The sequence below is a fragment of the Calidris pugnax genome, unplaced genomic scaffold, assembly GCF_001431845.1.
Source record: "Calidris pugnax isolate Ruff unplaced genomic scaffold, ASM143184v1 scaffold44, whole genome shotgun sequence".
NCBI lineage: Eukaryota > Metazoa > Chordata > Aves > Charadriiformes > Scolopacidae > Calidris > Calidris pugnax.
In genome coordinates this window covers 23,832,719-23,847,578 of record NW_015094506.1, presented here as the reverse complement: position 1 = coordinate 23,847,578, position 14,860 = coordinate 23,832,719, and the positions used below count along the sequence as shown (strand labels likewise).

General features: G+C 36.6%; 1 protein-coding gene across 2 annotated transcripts in view; it reads left to right on the top strand.

Moving 5' to 3' along the window:
- USP15 (ubiquitin specific peptidase 15) overlaps positions 1 to 14,860 on the top strand; it is a 65,607-nt gene that overhangs the window by 27,204 nt on the left and 23,543 nt on the right. Inside the window, exons 5-8 of one of the 2 annotated variants that reach the window (XM_014963919.1) lie at positions 852 to 997; positions 3,398 to 3,459; positions 13,175 to 13,258; positions 14,051 to 14,404. In XM_014963919.1, coding sequence (XP_014819405.1) covers positions 852 to 997; positions 3,398 to 3,459; positions 13,175 to 13,258; positions 14,051 to 14,054 — 296 coding nt within the window. In that variant the 3' untranslated portion in view covers positions 14,055 to 14,404. Of the gene's footprint in view, positions 1 to 851; positions 998 to 3,397; positions 3,460 to 13,174; positions 13,259 to 14,050; positions 14,405 to 14,860 lie in introns of those variants that run through there. The other variant, XM_014963918.1, reaches the window with a different exon arrangement.

Genomic DNA, 14,860 nt, shown 5'->3' with positions numbered 1-14,860 from the left:
ATAAACTGTACATTTCTTCTGTTTTGTTTTCTGTGTTACGAAACTTGACTGCTTTGGGGCTTTATGAGTGTACCAATTAAAAAAAAAACGACAGTCTGAGGTATAGCTATGGTATAGCACTGTCTGTATTAATTCAAATGAAATAGCTCTGTAATAAACTCTACTTTTGCACAGTTATATACGTAGTTATACTACCTTAAAATTACGTAACACTGATTATATTTCTGTCAGGTAGAGTTGGAGCTGGTAGACCTTTTTATATCAAATCCTACAGGGACATAAAATCTTGCATCATCCTTTTAAAATAAATTCATGTGCTTCAGTTTTACAGAGTAGTCTTTAAATTCTGTGAGTGTGTAAATTAAACTTTATGCCTATGTATTGTGGTTGAACCGGCATATGTGTAGTAGAAGAGTGAAAACCAAAAAGGATTTGATTTAGGGAGAGGAACAAATTAACTTGCACTCCCTGCACCTGATTTTGCTGCCAGACTCACTTCTAGTCATTCCCTACCCACCCACACTCCTGTGTTCCCACACTGTCAGAAATTAGTGGATGGTACCTAGGTACCTCCTGTCATCTATTATTTATCAACTTGGTTTTTTATATGGTTTGCTCTACTAAGAGATTCAGGAGGGAATAAAATAGTCCTCTGACTGTTCACATTTTAAAGGCGAGCGAACTGGCAACTTCCTCCTTGTCCTACAACATGCTGCAGTTGCATGGCTATTTCTACAGTATCATTCATGTTTTGAATATAAGAAAAAAGTAGGTGATTCTGATGCTTTCTTCAGCCTTAAACTGTTTGTGTAGTGAAATGCTAAACTTGTGTTCTCTCCCTTTCAAAACAGATACAATTGAAAAAGAGATAAGAAAAATCTTCAATATTCCCAGTGAAAAAGAGACCAGATTGTGGAACAAATACATGAGTAATACTTTTGAACCTTTGAATAAACCAGACAGTACCATACAGGATGCTGGTTTATACCAGGGACAGGTACAGTGTAATATTATTTCTTTTTTCTGTACGTTTATTTGCTCATGAAACATAGCTGTAGTGATGAATTTTCCTTATGTTTAAAATGAAAACTGCCTCTTGTGTCTAGATTGTGTTAGGGGTAGAGGATTTTATAAACAAATTTATCAAAATAAAAGTATGATTTGGGTGTATTTTTGAGATTAAAGAGGAGTTTAACTCTTCTAGTGAAGTAAAAGTAAATAAACGGAAGATCTCTGACTTGAATTTTATAAAACATAGGATCTGGGATGTGTTCCTATAATGAAACCCAAAATCTGAAGAACTTTTTAGGTACTTTTGAAGAATAATGTCTTCTACTCAAAAATCCACTGTCCATATTTCAGAAAGAAATTCAGAAAAAATGAAAATATTTCAGATAAGGACTTACAGAGACAAAAGAGCTTGAAAACCTGCTTTAGCATGAGACTAGTATCGTCACTTTGAAATTCCTTTATGTCAGGATTTCTTTTTATCTTTCCAGATGAGTATAAAGAACAAATATTGAATGTTAAAGCTACGGAAATATAATTCAAACTGATTGAACAATTTGATCATTAGAATAACTTTTTAGATTGTTGCATTGATTCTTTAGTCTTCAAAAAGAGTTCAGTGTTTTTTCAACAGCTGTATTTCATGCTGTTGTGCTACAAATATGTATGGATGAAATTTTATGGCAGTAATTGTAGGCAAGATTACATTTAAGTATTTCCTTTTACCGTGAAATACTTGACTCTAACCTACTTACCAGCAGTATTTATGCAGTGCTTCAGTTTTCCTTTATGGCATGGAAGGTAAGTAATCAGTGCACCAAAATAATGGCTTGAACTATTGTGCCCTTTAGCTTCATGCTGCATGCACTTAAACGCTCACACAGGTAATTGTAACGATGCAGATGTCCTGCTGGAAGAGCCCCCATCTCCCATAAAAGACTTGCGTCAAAGATGTAACTTGAAAATTGCCTCTGTCCCAGTGAAACATTAACCGTGAAGCGAGCATGGGCTAATACAGCCTTTAAAAGATCTCTGGGTGACATCTGTACTTTCAGCAAAACAAATATTGTTCAAAACTGAGTTTAACCATGATTTCTGAAAATGCTAAATGTTGTGGCAGACCATGTGTCAGTAGCACTTGCTGACACACAAGGTTGATATTTTTCTTGCTTAGCTTCCTAATCTAATAATATAATAATATTCTGGCTATTACAGTCTAACCTAAGAGTTATTTTTTACTGTGTAATTCTAAACTATGTATGTGATTGAGTAAATTAATGTTTTGAATTTACCGGTTGGTTTCTGAAGTAAGCCTTTAGGGGTTCCACTGAACTTTTAAGTCTAAATCTTCTTTTTATTTTGTAGTCTCTGAGAGCCAATGGAAGAAAACATGGCAGAATCTGTCTTAGAGCATTCATGACCAAAGATAAACTGTTTTTTCCCAGATAGAAAGCAGCTTATGGTAGAAAGCAGGTTTTCAATGTCATGTCTCAGTGTATTCAGACTGAAAATGTGATCATATTTTCAAGTGGCAGCATGACTTACATATAAGGTTTTGAGCATAAGTACATATGTCTATGTATGTCATGGTGTAGATACATGTAGGTATGGTATGGCAGTTAATTAACATTCTGAAACATCAGTGTGCAATTATGCAGAATTAGTTGCATAGGAGATTAAGAGCTGGATTCAGTTTAAGTAGTCTAGCTGCCGTTTTAGATGATCTAGGCTATCCCAGCTGTCAATCCAGAAAGGCATGAGCTTTTTGTATGTCCTGTGTGATGTCTGCCAGCGTAGGGCAGATATCTCAAATACCCAAAGGCGTTTCAAATGGCACTTGATGCCTGTGTTTAGGACTGAGTGTTCTGTGCTCCCTTTTGTACCAACAACAACTTGAATGAAATTAATCTCATTAGCTAACTGTCCCATTGGAAAATTAATATTGGATGAATGCTTTTGCAAAAAGAAACAGGAATAACCAGACAGGCATAATTTTAAGGATATCAGGGCAGAAAGTGGTTTGGTTTGTTTGAATTTTTTTCCTAGCAGTCTGTGTTGTATTTTATGAGAGGCAAAATTCCTTCAGCAATATCACTTCTTTAACAGCGGTGTTGTGTAGACATGTGATTTCATGGATGCTGTTAAGACATTGCAGGTCGTTTTCTGACCTGTTTGAGAGATAAGGTCTTGTCATTTTATCCATGGATTGTTGAGGCATAGAAATATTAAGTGGCTTCTCCAAAGTTTCACAAAATAAGGTGTGGGGAAAAAAAAAATAAATCAGTCTTTTCTGTCTCAGTCATGTCAGCAAAACCATTAGAAAGATTGGAACAGAAAGCAACCTACTGATACTTTTATTTCAGTTTTCTTATTACAATTTTTGTGGTAGGTACTGGTGATAGAACAGAAGAATGAGGATGGAACATGGCCAAGAGGTCCTTCAACTCCTAAGTAAGTTGTAAATTCCAGTCACGTTATTTCACTATAGCTTAACTATTTTCACATCTTATTTTGCTTTATAAAGAAAACAACCTGTTTTTAAAATTATGTTTCATTTTGAAAATCAGCCTTCAGGTGTTTTATCTGAAAATATACCGAATACTGTATTTGTTATAAAAGCTGCACGTTGTAGAACATGACATAATAATGGTGAATTCTTGCATATACATTGCTTAATTTTTTTTTATATGCCAGTGGTATAAATGACCCCACTTAAAAACAGAAAAAACATCCATAGTAGAAAACTGTAAAGTTTCAATAATTTTATTTAGATTTCTGTTTCAAAGCATAGCATGTTAGGTGAAAATAGAGATAGGTATTTTATCAGGTTTTTTTTAATATATAAATGTTTTCATGGATAACTTGTCCTTTTATCTCCAGAGCACAATATTTACACATAAACATTATTTAAATTGTGGTCTGCATTACCAGCACACTGCTTTTGTTCTTTGTTGAGCTGTCATCAATTAAGAGAGTACAGTGGTTTTTTTCTTTAATATGGATAAACTTTTTAAAATATTGTTTCCAGAATCTAAATCATGTTCTGTTGAAGAACAGTTGGAACTAGTTACTAGTAAACTAACGTGTTCTCAGCCTTACAAATTGTTAACAGGTTTCTCCCTTTGTTGTCTGGTTCTTTCATAAACAAAACTTTTTTTAAGTTCCTTTTATTCCTTTTGATATTCTGTATTCACCTAATTGAGGTTCACTGTTGGTTTAAAGCATTTTTATAGTATCATTGCTTATCATTTATTTGAAGGACAGAGATTCTTAATCTTTGGTGTTGTATCTCAAGCACTTTTATTAGGAGCACTAGCTTCTATTAAGGTGCTTAATGAAGTCTGAGTTCAATGTAAGGTTAGTATGATTAGTAAGATGTTGTGACACAAAGAATTGAGAATGTAGAGCAGCAGAGAGAATGGCATACAAAATGCTTGAAGTTTTATCTCTGACCTCAAAAACATCTAGTAGAAATGTAGATTCTGAGACAAATTTTAAATGTAGATTTTGAAGGCTAAAAGAATTTAGATAACTCAATGTCACAGATTCTTTTGGAAGTTTTGGTAGGAGGGTATTCTTGGTGATGGTACCTGCTTTTATTCTGCCAAATTTCCATTCCACTTTATGAAAAGCATTCAGGAGCAGTATATACATTAAATAATATCTCCTGGAAAAATGTTTGATCTGGGGACAAGTAAAATGATAATTGAGAGTACTGGTGTCAGAGGAGGATTAAAGTAAACCAACAAATGAGGATGTGAAGCTGGGATATATGTTTTTGAGGTTTGGCAGCCATCAGAAACATTGATTGAAATTTGGTATTCAAGTGCATTGTCATAGTGGAAGGTTTGCAAAATTTAGTGGATTCAAATGGAAAACTATCAACAAGCAGTGATGGGGACAGGTTTTTACATCTGTTTAAAACTTTATGAAAAATCTAATAAATGTTTAAAGAGTTAGAAATACTAAATGCTTGCTTTTGAGTCTTCTGTGTGAGATGCATTAGGAGTATTAGTTTGTCATGTCAAATAATATATGTCCAGATGCCTTCCAGCTGTCCTGTCTGGCAGCAGTTCCTGCTGAGACTACCTCTTTGTAGGACTTGTTTAAAAGAGTACAAATTGTAATGTAAATTCTGAGGGCAGAGAATAAAATGCCATATTTAGAAAGGTCAAAAAAGAGAATATTGGAAAGTATGAAAGGTTTATAATGCTTGAAAAGGGCAGGATCATTTCAGAAAATCAGCTAAGCTTTTCACAGAGTCACAGAATAGTTGAAGTTGGAAGGCATCTCCGGAGATTGGTCCATCCCAGCCGCTCAAAGAAGGATTGCCTAGAGAGGGATACTTGGAATAGTGTCCGGTCAGATTTTGAGCATTTCCAAGGATGGAGACTCCAGAGTCTCCCTGGAAAACCTATTCCACTGTTTGTTTACCCTCACTATAAAACAGAATTTCTTATATTTAGATGGAATTGCCTGTAGTTTAGTTTGTGCCCTTTCGGTGAGTGCCACTGAGAAGGGACTTGCTCCATCTTCTTCATTCCCTCCCATTGGGTATTTCTGCACATAGATAAGAATGCGCTGGAGCCTTCTCTTCTCCAGGCTGAACAGTCTCAGCTCTCAGCCTCTCCACGTAGGTCAGATGCTGTAATCTGATTTGATCACCATTCTGGTCTCTCATTGGACTTGCTCCAATGTGTCCCTGTCTCTCTGGTAGTAGGGAGCCCAGAAACTCTAGGGTGTCTTGCCAGTGCTGAGTGGAGGGGAAGGATTGTCTGCTTTGACCTGCTGGCAATGCTTTTCCCAATGCAGCCTACGAGGTTGTTGGCCCAAGGACACGTTGCTGGCTCATGTTCAGCATTTTGTCCAGCAGGACCCCAGGTGCTTCTCTGCCAAGCTGCTTTCCATCTGGTCACTCTCCCCTGCCCGAGTGTATACTGGTGCCTGGGGTTATTCTTCCCCAGGTGCAGGCCTTTGCATTTCCTTTGGTGGAATTTCGTAAGTTTCCTGTCTGCCTATTTTTCCAGTCTGTGGAGGTCCCTCTGAATGGCAGCAGAGCCTATGTTGTGAGAGTTGAAAATGGGAGATAGTGAGATACTCTGTATGTTTCCCCTGCCTCTTTCTTGTTAGCAGAAGCATAGCAGCAATCTTCATATTGGTTGCTTCTTTTGGCAGTTTTTCTGTCTTCCTACTGTGGGTGATGAACATTGGCAACTTTTTACGAGAAACAAGTAATAAGTGTGAGCATCTTTTTATACTGCAAGAAAAGAAAACACTTACTTTGAAAGTGGCCAAATTAGGTCCTGAGCTCAGCATAGGAAGGAACGCTTTCAAAAATGATAATTCTGTTTTTCTTACAAGTTTAATGAATTGGTACAAGTAAAAAGATCAGTTATCAAAATAATTGTCTCTTCTTCTGAAGAAATTAGGGGAAATTTATTTCAAGTTTGACATCTTTTTTATATAGTATTAGAGACCCTGCTCTGCAACCTAGAATTTCCAATCTCTATCTAAGCTTCTCAGTGTTTGGATTTCTTTTGTGTGTACTGTTCTTCTAACTTCTGAATTTACTGAATTGTGGAAGTAACTGCGACATCAGCTGTAAAAAACCTCTAAAGTTTAATGATATCTGCTATTGTCTCATAATTGTAATGTTGCTTAAAAGTTGGGGGTTTTTTTGAGTCTAGAAGTATCTGAATGTGGTGCAAATTTTTAAAATGTGCACAGGGTCAGTTAGGATTAGCAATAGCTGGATTTTTGGCTCTCTGAGAGGTTATGTTTATATCAACTGTTTATATCAGCTACTGGGATCTTTGTTGCTCAAGAAGCTTGGCTGATGTGAAACTTTTTCTAGGGAGCTCATAGTGACTTCTCCTGGAATGTCTTTACTGTCATCTGCTCCCAAAATAGATATTACTCAGCGTTAATGGGCAGTTCTGCAGAAATTTTTGTTACACTAAATTTTCTGTGAATAACTGTCTCCACAATGTCATACATGTCAGCAACTCATCCAGACATGGAGATCCCACTTGCTTTGGTAGCTTAATTGCCACTGATTCTATTGAATGAAGACCTGTGATCTCTGTGCAGGCATTTTTATTTTTTTTTATATCTGTATCCTTCTGCAGGAGATTATTGCACAGACAGAAAAACAACCAACCCTATTTGAATGGTTTTTTATCATCAAGAGGATGTTTTAAACTAAGATACAGAAAAATCTAAGATTGTAGATTAAGTAACTTAAGCAACTTTACTACAAAATCAAAGATTTTTTTAATTAATCTACCCACATATAAATTTGTGGAGATAATAAAAGTAACAGATTTAATTCTGGTCCAGTTTTTTTAGACTTCAATGTGGAATAAATCATCCTAATCAAATAGCTTGCTATTTTGCATAATTTACAGATGGTCTGCCATTAACTTTAACAATAAAACAATAAAAAGGGAACACATTGATTTTTTTCTTTTCTGACTATACAAAAATTTGAGACTATACACATTGGGGTTTTTTTTCTCCTTGTAATAATGAATGTTTTCTTACAATATTTGTCACATGGTGGTTTTTTCATCTTTTTTGGTTCAAAACTGAATGCCTTTTTATCTTAGAAAAACACTAAAGGCTCTTACTTGATTCTTTTTTTTTTCTGAGATGGATCCCATTATGCTTTTAAGAGAAAAGAAATTTGAATAAAAGATGCTTAGTTATCCTTTTTGAAGTAGCTTAATGCTTGTATATCCAAGTTTTATAGGAGAAAATACCCATGTGTCTTCAAAAGAAAAACTGTGTTTGTCTACTGAACCAAAAAGTATCATCTTTAACCAAGAGATTTAAAATCTCAGGTTTTTTCCCCAAAGCAGTTGATGTGCAGACAGATGTGCCTTTCTACTGAATTTGCTCTAAGAAAAATAATTGTGGAGAATAGAGCTAACTGGACACTTACTCTGATGTCTTAAATTGTAAAAGCAAGAGCTGTCAGAGCTTGTCTGCCGGTCAAGAGCTGGACAACCATTTGCTGATGCTTAATAACCTGTTAGACTGTGGTAACCATGTGTCTGAGCCCCTCTGGGTAAACATCAAACATTGGTAATGTACAACAGATGTTTTCAAGTTAGTTTAACAAACATGTTCATTAATATCAGTTAATGCAGGGTTGACAAACTCTTAACAAATGCATGTTGTGAACATGAAAAATATTTTTGATTGCTGAATGTTAAAATATCAACCTTTCATGCGTGCCCCCCAAAGAAGTATAATCAACCAAATTAGTTGTTTTTTGTAAGAAGAGAATATTCTAAATGGAAGTAGGTTAAACATACTAAAGCTTGTTTTAAGATACTAAATCAACGTGTGAGGCTAATTATAACCACACCTTTGCAGAATCGGAGTCTTTGAGAATGGAAGGGCCTCTTGAGATAATCTCATCCAGTCCCCCTACTCAAAGCAGGGGAAGATGGAGCACAAAAATGTGTCCAGACACATTTTTAGTATTCAGAGATGGATACTGTAAAGCCACTCTGGTCAGACTGTTCCAGTTTTTGACCACCCTCACTATAAATAAGGTTGACAGTTTATAACCTTTTTTCCTAACTTTTTTTTTTTTTTTTTTTTTGTGGTGAACATCATCTTATGTGCAGTTGGAATTTCATATATTTCAATCTATACCCATGGTCTTTTGTGCTTTCAGAGGGCACCACTGAGAAGAGACTTGCTCCATCTTTTCATTCCCTCCCATTGGGTATTTCTGCATTGGGTATAATGCCCTGGAGCCTTCTCTTCTCCAGGCTGAACAGTCTCAGCTCTCACCCTCTCCATGTAGGTCAGATGCTGCAAGCCCTTGATCACCTTTCTGGTCTCTCACTGGACTTGCTCCATTATGTCCCTGTTTCACTGGTACTGGCAAGCCCAAAAATGAACCCAGCACTACAGGGGTGTCTCACTAGTGGTGTCTGGAGGGGAAGGATCATCTCCCTTGACCTGCTGGTAATACTTTTCCCAATGCACCCCACGAGGTTGTTGGCCGAATGATACATTACTGGCTCGTGTTCAGCTTTTTGTCCAGCAGGACCCAGGTGCTTCTCTGCCAGGCTGCTTTCCATCTGGTCACCTGCCCCCTTCTCTGCCCCACTGTATACTGGTGCCTGGGATTGTTATTCCCCAAGTGCAGGTCTTTAAATTTCCTTTGATTGAACTTCATGAGGTTCCTGTCTGGCCATTTCTCCAGCCTGTTGAGGTCCCTCTGAGTGGCTGCACACTCATCTGGTGTATCAGCCCATACTCCTAATTTTGTGTCATCTCTAATCTTGCTGAGGGGTACACTCTGTCCCAATGTTCCCATCATTAATAAACGTGTTAGAGGGTATAGGACCTAGTGTTGACCACTAGTGAATGGCCTCCAACTGGACATTGTGCCACTGGGTCAGAATCATCTGGGCCCAACCATTCAACTGGTTTTCAGTCTCTTCACTCCATACTTATATTACCCATGCTTCATCTGCTTGTCTATGAGGATGTTATAGGAGACAATGTCAAAATCCATACTGAGGTTGAGATAAAAAACATCCATTGCTCCCCCACACACCTGCCAAGCCAGTAGTCTCATCACAGAAGGCTGTCAGGCTGGTTAAGCCACATTTCCATTTCGTAAATCCATGCTGATTAGTTCTCGTCACCTTCTTGTCCTTCATATGTCTGGAAGTTGGTTCCAGTATTAGTTGCTTCATCACCTTCTTTGAGATGAGGCAGACTTAGTTCTCCAGATCTTCTCTCTTGCCCTCTTGAAGATGTGAGTGCCATTTGGTCTCTTTCAGTCTTCAGAAGCCTCTTCCAGCAGCCAGGACCTCTCAAAAATTCACAAGAAGAATGCCGTCACAGTAACATCAGCCAACTCCCTCAGCTGTTGGTGCACCCCGTCAGGCCCCATGGTCTTATTTATCAGTATAGTAAAGTCTGGGGTTTAATCTGTGTTTTGTTGGACTGTTAAAGTGCTAAACTATAATAAATTAATTTTGTGTGTTATGTTTGTTAGATCATAAAGTTACCTTTCAAAATATCTGTTACATAGTTCCTGACGTTGTTCTAGCTATGTTAAGAATTTGGTTTACTCTTCCGCATATGAGAAACAAGGCCCTTTAGTGATTATCGTTTTTACAACCAGTTTAAAATCTATTATTTTTGTCAAACAAGTAACTATTCTTTGGACATCTTTTGTAATGTTTTAACATCACAGCAACATGAATACACTCTGAAGTTAGTATACTCTGAAAAGGATATATACTTTGTCTTAGAACCTTGCATTTAAAGCATAATTGAGTTTTTGTTGCACATTTGATTATTTATTTTTCCATAGGAGATTCCTAAGTCATTGCAGTTGTTTTACAAATAGATACTTTTGGTCTTTTTTTTATACAATTTTAAAGGCAGAGTACATATGGCAATACATTCAGCCTTAGCGCTTACTGGTTTTTAAGGGGTTTTTATTATCCTTGTTTTGATCTAATTTTTTTTGTTTTAAATGAGGAGATTTCTGCTAGTGTTGTTACTAAGTTTTCCCACAAGTATTGAAAAGTATTAAAAGCTGTAAGAGCTGTGAATGAATTCTGTTCTTCCCTGTCCCCAGGGTTTAGCAATGTAAGTAGCTGTAAGCAAACAGAAAGGGTGCACACATCAGAGTAGCAGAAATCTCTTATGTATTATTTGTATTTGATAGAATATATTATCAAAGAGTAAAACTACTGATTGTCATCTTCTGTAAGAAACAAATTAACTTATTTTTAGTTTTTGATGGAAACCAGCCCGTTTTTTCTGTAGCTTATTCTGGTTTCTTTCAATTTTTTAGACAACAATTATATGTTGAGTTTTTTAATTCAAAACTGTATTGCATTTAAATTTGGTTTAAATCTTATAAAAAAACTCAAATTTGTTTTGAAAAGTTCAGTTTCAGTTCAAAGTGACTCAGTTCAAATAGCTACTTCTAAAATAATTGCATGTATGAATGTGCATAAATTAACTTTTGTCTTGAATTTAAGTAGTGTTAAACTTACTTCAGTCTTACACCTTTCTTGTGGACATAGACCGTGTATTTTACTTTGAAGACAATATTCAAAGAGGAGGATTTGGATAAAATCTACTGGAAACCTTTATGAATGTTGGCCACAAGATTTTAAAATTTAAATAATATGTTCTTCACATGGTGATATATCTTTTCTTTTGGAAAAGTTTTATTAATAAAAATTTGAAAATAAATTTGAAAATATTGGCAGCCAGCCACAAGAGGTGTTTCCCAGGCCTCATTACTGGGGCTGGTTCTATTTAACATCTTTATCAATGATCTGGATGAGGGGATTGAATGCATCCTTAGTAAGTTTGCAGATGACACCAAGTTGGGTGGGAATGTTGATCTGCTTGAGGGGGTGAAGGCTCTGTAGAAGGATCTGGGCGGGCCGGATTGATGGGCTGAAGCCAATGGTATAAGGTTCAACAAGGCCAAGTGCCAGGCCCTGCACTTGGGTCACAACAACCCCAGGCAGCGCTACAGGCCTGGGGCAGAGTGGCTGGAGAGCTGCCCAGCAGAAAAGGACCTGGGGGTGTTGGTCGACTGTCGGCTGAATATAAGCCAGCAGTGTGCCCAGGTGGCTGAAAAGGCCAACAGCAGCCTTGTATCAGAAATAGCGTGGCCAGCAGGCCTAGGGAAGTGATCGTCCCCCTGTGCTCAGCACTGGTGAGGCCCCACATCAAATACTGTGTTCAGTTTTGGGCCCCTCACTACAGGAAGGTGCATTGAGGTGCTGGAGTGTGTCCAAAGAAAGGCATTAAAACTGGTGAAGGGATCTAGAGCACAAGTCCTATGAGTAGCAGCAGAGAGAATTGGGGTTGTTCAGCCTGGAGAAAAGGAGGCTGAGGGGAGACCTTATCGCTCTCTACAACTATCTGAAAGGAGGTTGTAGTGAGGTGGGCGTTGGTCTCTTCTCCCAAGTAACAAGAGGTAGGACAAGAGGAAATGGCCTCAGGTTGCACCAGGGGAGGTTTAGATTGGATATTAGGAAAAATTTCTTCACCAAAACCGTAGTCAAGTGTTGGAACAGGCTGCCCAGGGAAGTGGTTGAGTCCCTATTCCTGGGGGTATTTTAAAAGACGTGTAGATGTGTTACTGAGGGACATGCTTTAGTGGTGGACTTGACAGGTTAATGGTTGGACTCAATGATCTTAAAGGTCTAATCCAACCAAAACAATTCTACAATTCTATGAATATACTTGGGAAAATTCCCTGTGTAAAAATGCTTATCTTCTTGCAGAGTTTAGTTCTTGAAAGGTGCTTAAAAAAAAAATCCTGAGCATTCACAATTTCTTCTCTTAGTATTTTGATATGTATTTCAAAGCTGGAGGTTTTTGCAAACCAGTTGGAGTTGCAGAGGGACCACAAAGCTGTGAAGGTGCCTAAATTCTTATGGGTTTTCCATGGTTATCTGTAAGATTTGATCAGAAGAAAAAATACGCTACAAGATAGTTTTAAATTGTACTTGTCACATTCAGAGAGTCTTTGTGATTAAAATGATCACTGTTGTTATATTTTAAAATAGTCATAAACATTGGGGAGGAGTGATAATGCTATTACTTTTGGCAAAAGAGGTTTTTAAAGGTTATTTAGTATTGTGCGTAATATACTGGAATTTTTTAAATGCTATTAATAAGCTATTAATTACATGCTTTCATGCTTCTTTTAAACTAACTTCGAAGTATGTATCTTAAATCATTTTTGCATTTCGTCTCAACATCCATATATGGTTATATGAAAAATTATTAAAATTTCTGTGTTAGAAACTTTACATTCTAGGTTTTAGAACATCAGAATATCTATAGTCATACTACAAACTGAAAATAATTTTTTAGCGCAGTGGTTTGTGATTTTTTTTTTTGTTTGTTTGCTTGCTTTTTTTTTTAATAACTCTATTTCTTCAACAAAGCTTAAAGTAATGTGAAGCATTTCAAGTTTTAAAAAATGGATTCCAAGGGCTGTCTGTCCTGGGTATTTTTAGTGTTTTGCCCACTTCTAAAAATTATTTCTTTCCCATGCTTGTTTATATGCATTGTTCATTTGTGAGCTTTCTTTCATAGTTTTTAATATCTCCGCATTTTTATCTAATTTATCATTTTCATATTTTTAAAGGTCCCCAGGTGCATCCAATTTTTCAACTTTACCAAAGATCTCTCCATCTCTATCAAATAATTATAACAACATGAACAACAGAAAGTAAGCAATGTACCTTAAAGCGTTATTTAATTTAATCACCCAGTGTGACATAAACAAATTTTGATGTTTTATAGTTCCTAGCTTAAGGATTTTGATTTGTTTTGCAACATTTGGATTGTGAATTGTTACTGGTCACTATTTCATAGTGTAGGTATTGTAAAGCATGATACCAGGAAATGAAATGCAGTTGAAGATGTTTAGTCCTTTAGTTGCCACTAAAAAGAATGTTGAGCATTGTAAGAAAGTATATAAAGACTTCATTTAGAGTTTGTCATGCTGAAAATACGTTGTTGTTGTTGTTGTTGTTTTCCTGTCTGAATTTAGATGGACAACAAAAAAAAATATAAAGTACTTACATCTATGGTGGTCAGGTTTTCCCTTATTTATTCATGCTAAGGCATGATAGCAGCATATGTGGTATCACACGTTGATTTGAGACCACTGCAGCTGGATTGTTTTAGCTATAATGGTTGTCAGAGTGATGATAGCCATCGATTAATTATCAGCAGCTTAACTTCTGTGTGTTAGTGCTAGAAGATTGGAGAGAGATCAGTCTGATAGGTGTGCTTGAATATGTCAATGAGCAGCAGCTTCGAAAAAGAGGCCTTCTCACTTTTAAGGGTTTTCTCCTTTATATTCCAAATCAGAAGTTTAATAAAGAGTGTGATAAAACTCTAAAAGAAGAGCTTTCATATTCCAGTGGCCAACTTTGTGTGTAAACTTTTTTTGTTGAACACAGCTGTAAAAAAGTTGGTGAATATAGAAAAACATGGAATTATTTCACTTTAACAGATAATGGAGCATCTTTCAAATGCTTGAAAGGAGAGAGCACTCATCTTTAATGCAAGCTGGGGGAAATGGAAGAGGCTTATTCTTACAATTCATTCAAATTTAAAATATTTTTCCAAACATGCATTTTGTGACCAAACATGAAGATGTTAAATATTTAAAAGGTGACATAAATATTAAATATCTTATATACAATATCTTCCAGTTAAATACTGCATTTATCAGAAGTGATTTTTCCTAAGGGTTGAAGTGTCACTTGTGCTTCTACCAATTGTGAGTAGCCCCAACTCTCACTGTTAAACAGTTGAAATCCATGTATTTAACTGCAGTCTATTGTACTCTGTGTGTGAATGTGTAGTAAATAAAAAGTGTATTGTATCTATGATTGTGTGAAAAATTACTTGACCAGAGCGGGGCCTCCACCTGAGAGCTAATCTCTCCTTCCCCCATTGCTTATGCAAAAGACAGTTGTAACGCCAAAACCAAACGTTAACAGTTACGTTTTCCTAGGGAGTCACTGTTTTAAATCAAGCCAGCAAGGCTTTCTTCCCCTTTTATGGGGTTTTTTTATTTTTCCTTTTTTTTTTTTTTTTTTTTTTTTTTTTTTTTGTTTTCTCCCCCTAGAAGTAGAAAAAATGTTATAACAAGGGGTGGTTTAGTGCACAGAGTGTGTGTTGACAGTTCCTTGTGATGCTGTGAGCGTAGATGTCATGCGATAAAGAGATTTCAGAGTGGGATCAGCACATTCCACTTAGGAAGGCTCTGAGAGTGGCAGCTAAACTGTGTCAAATCTACAATCCCCCTCACCTCGTC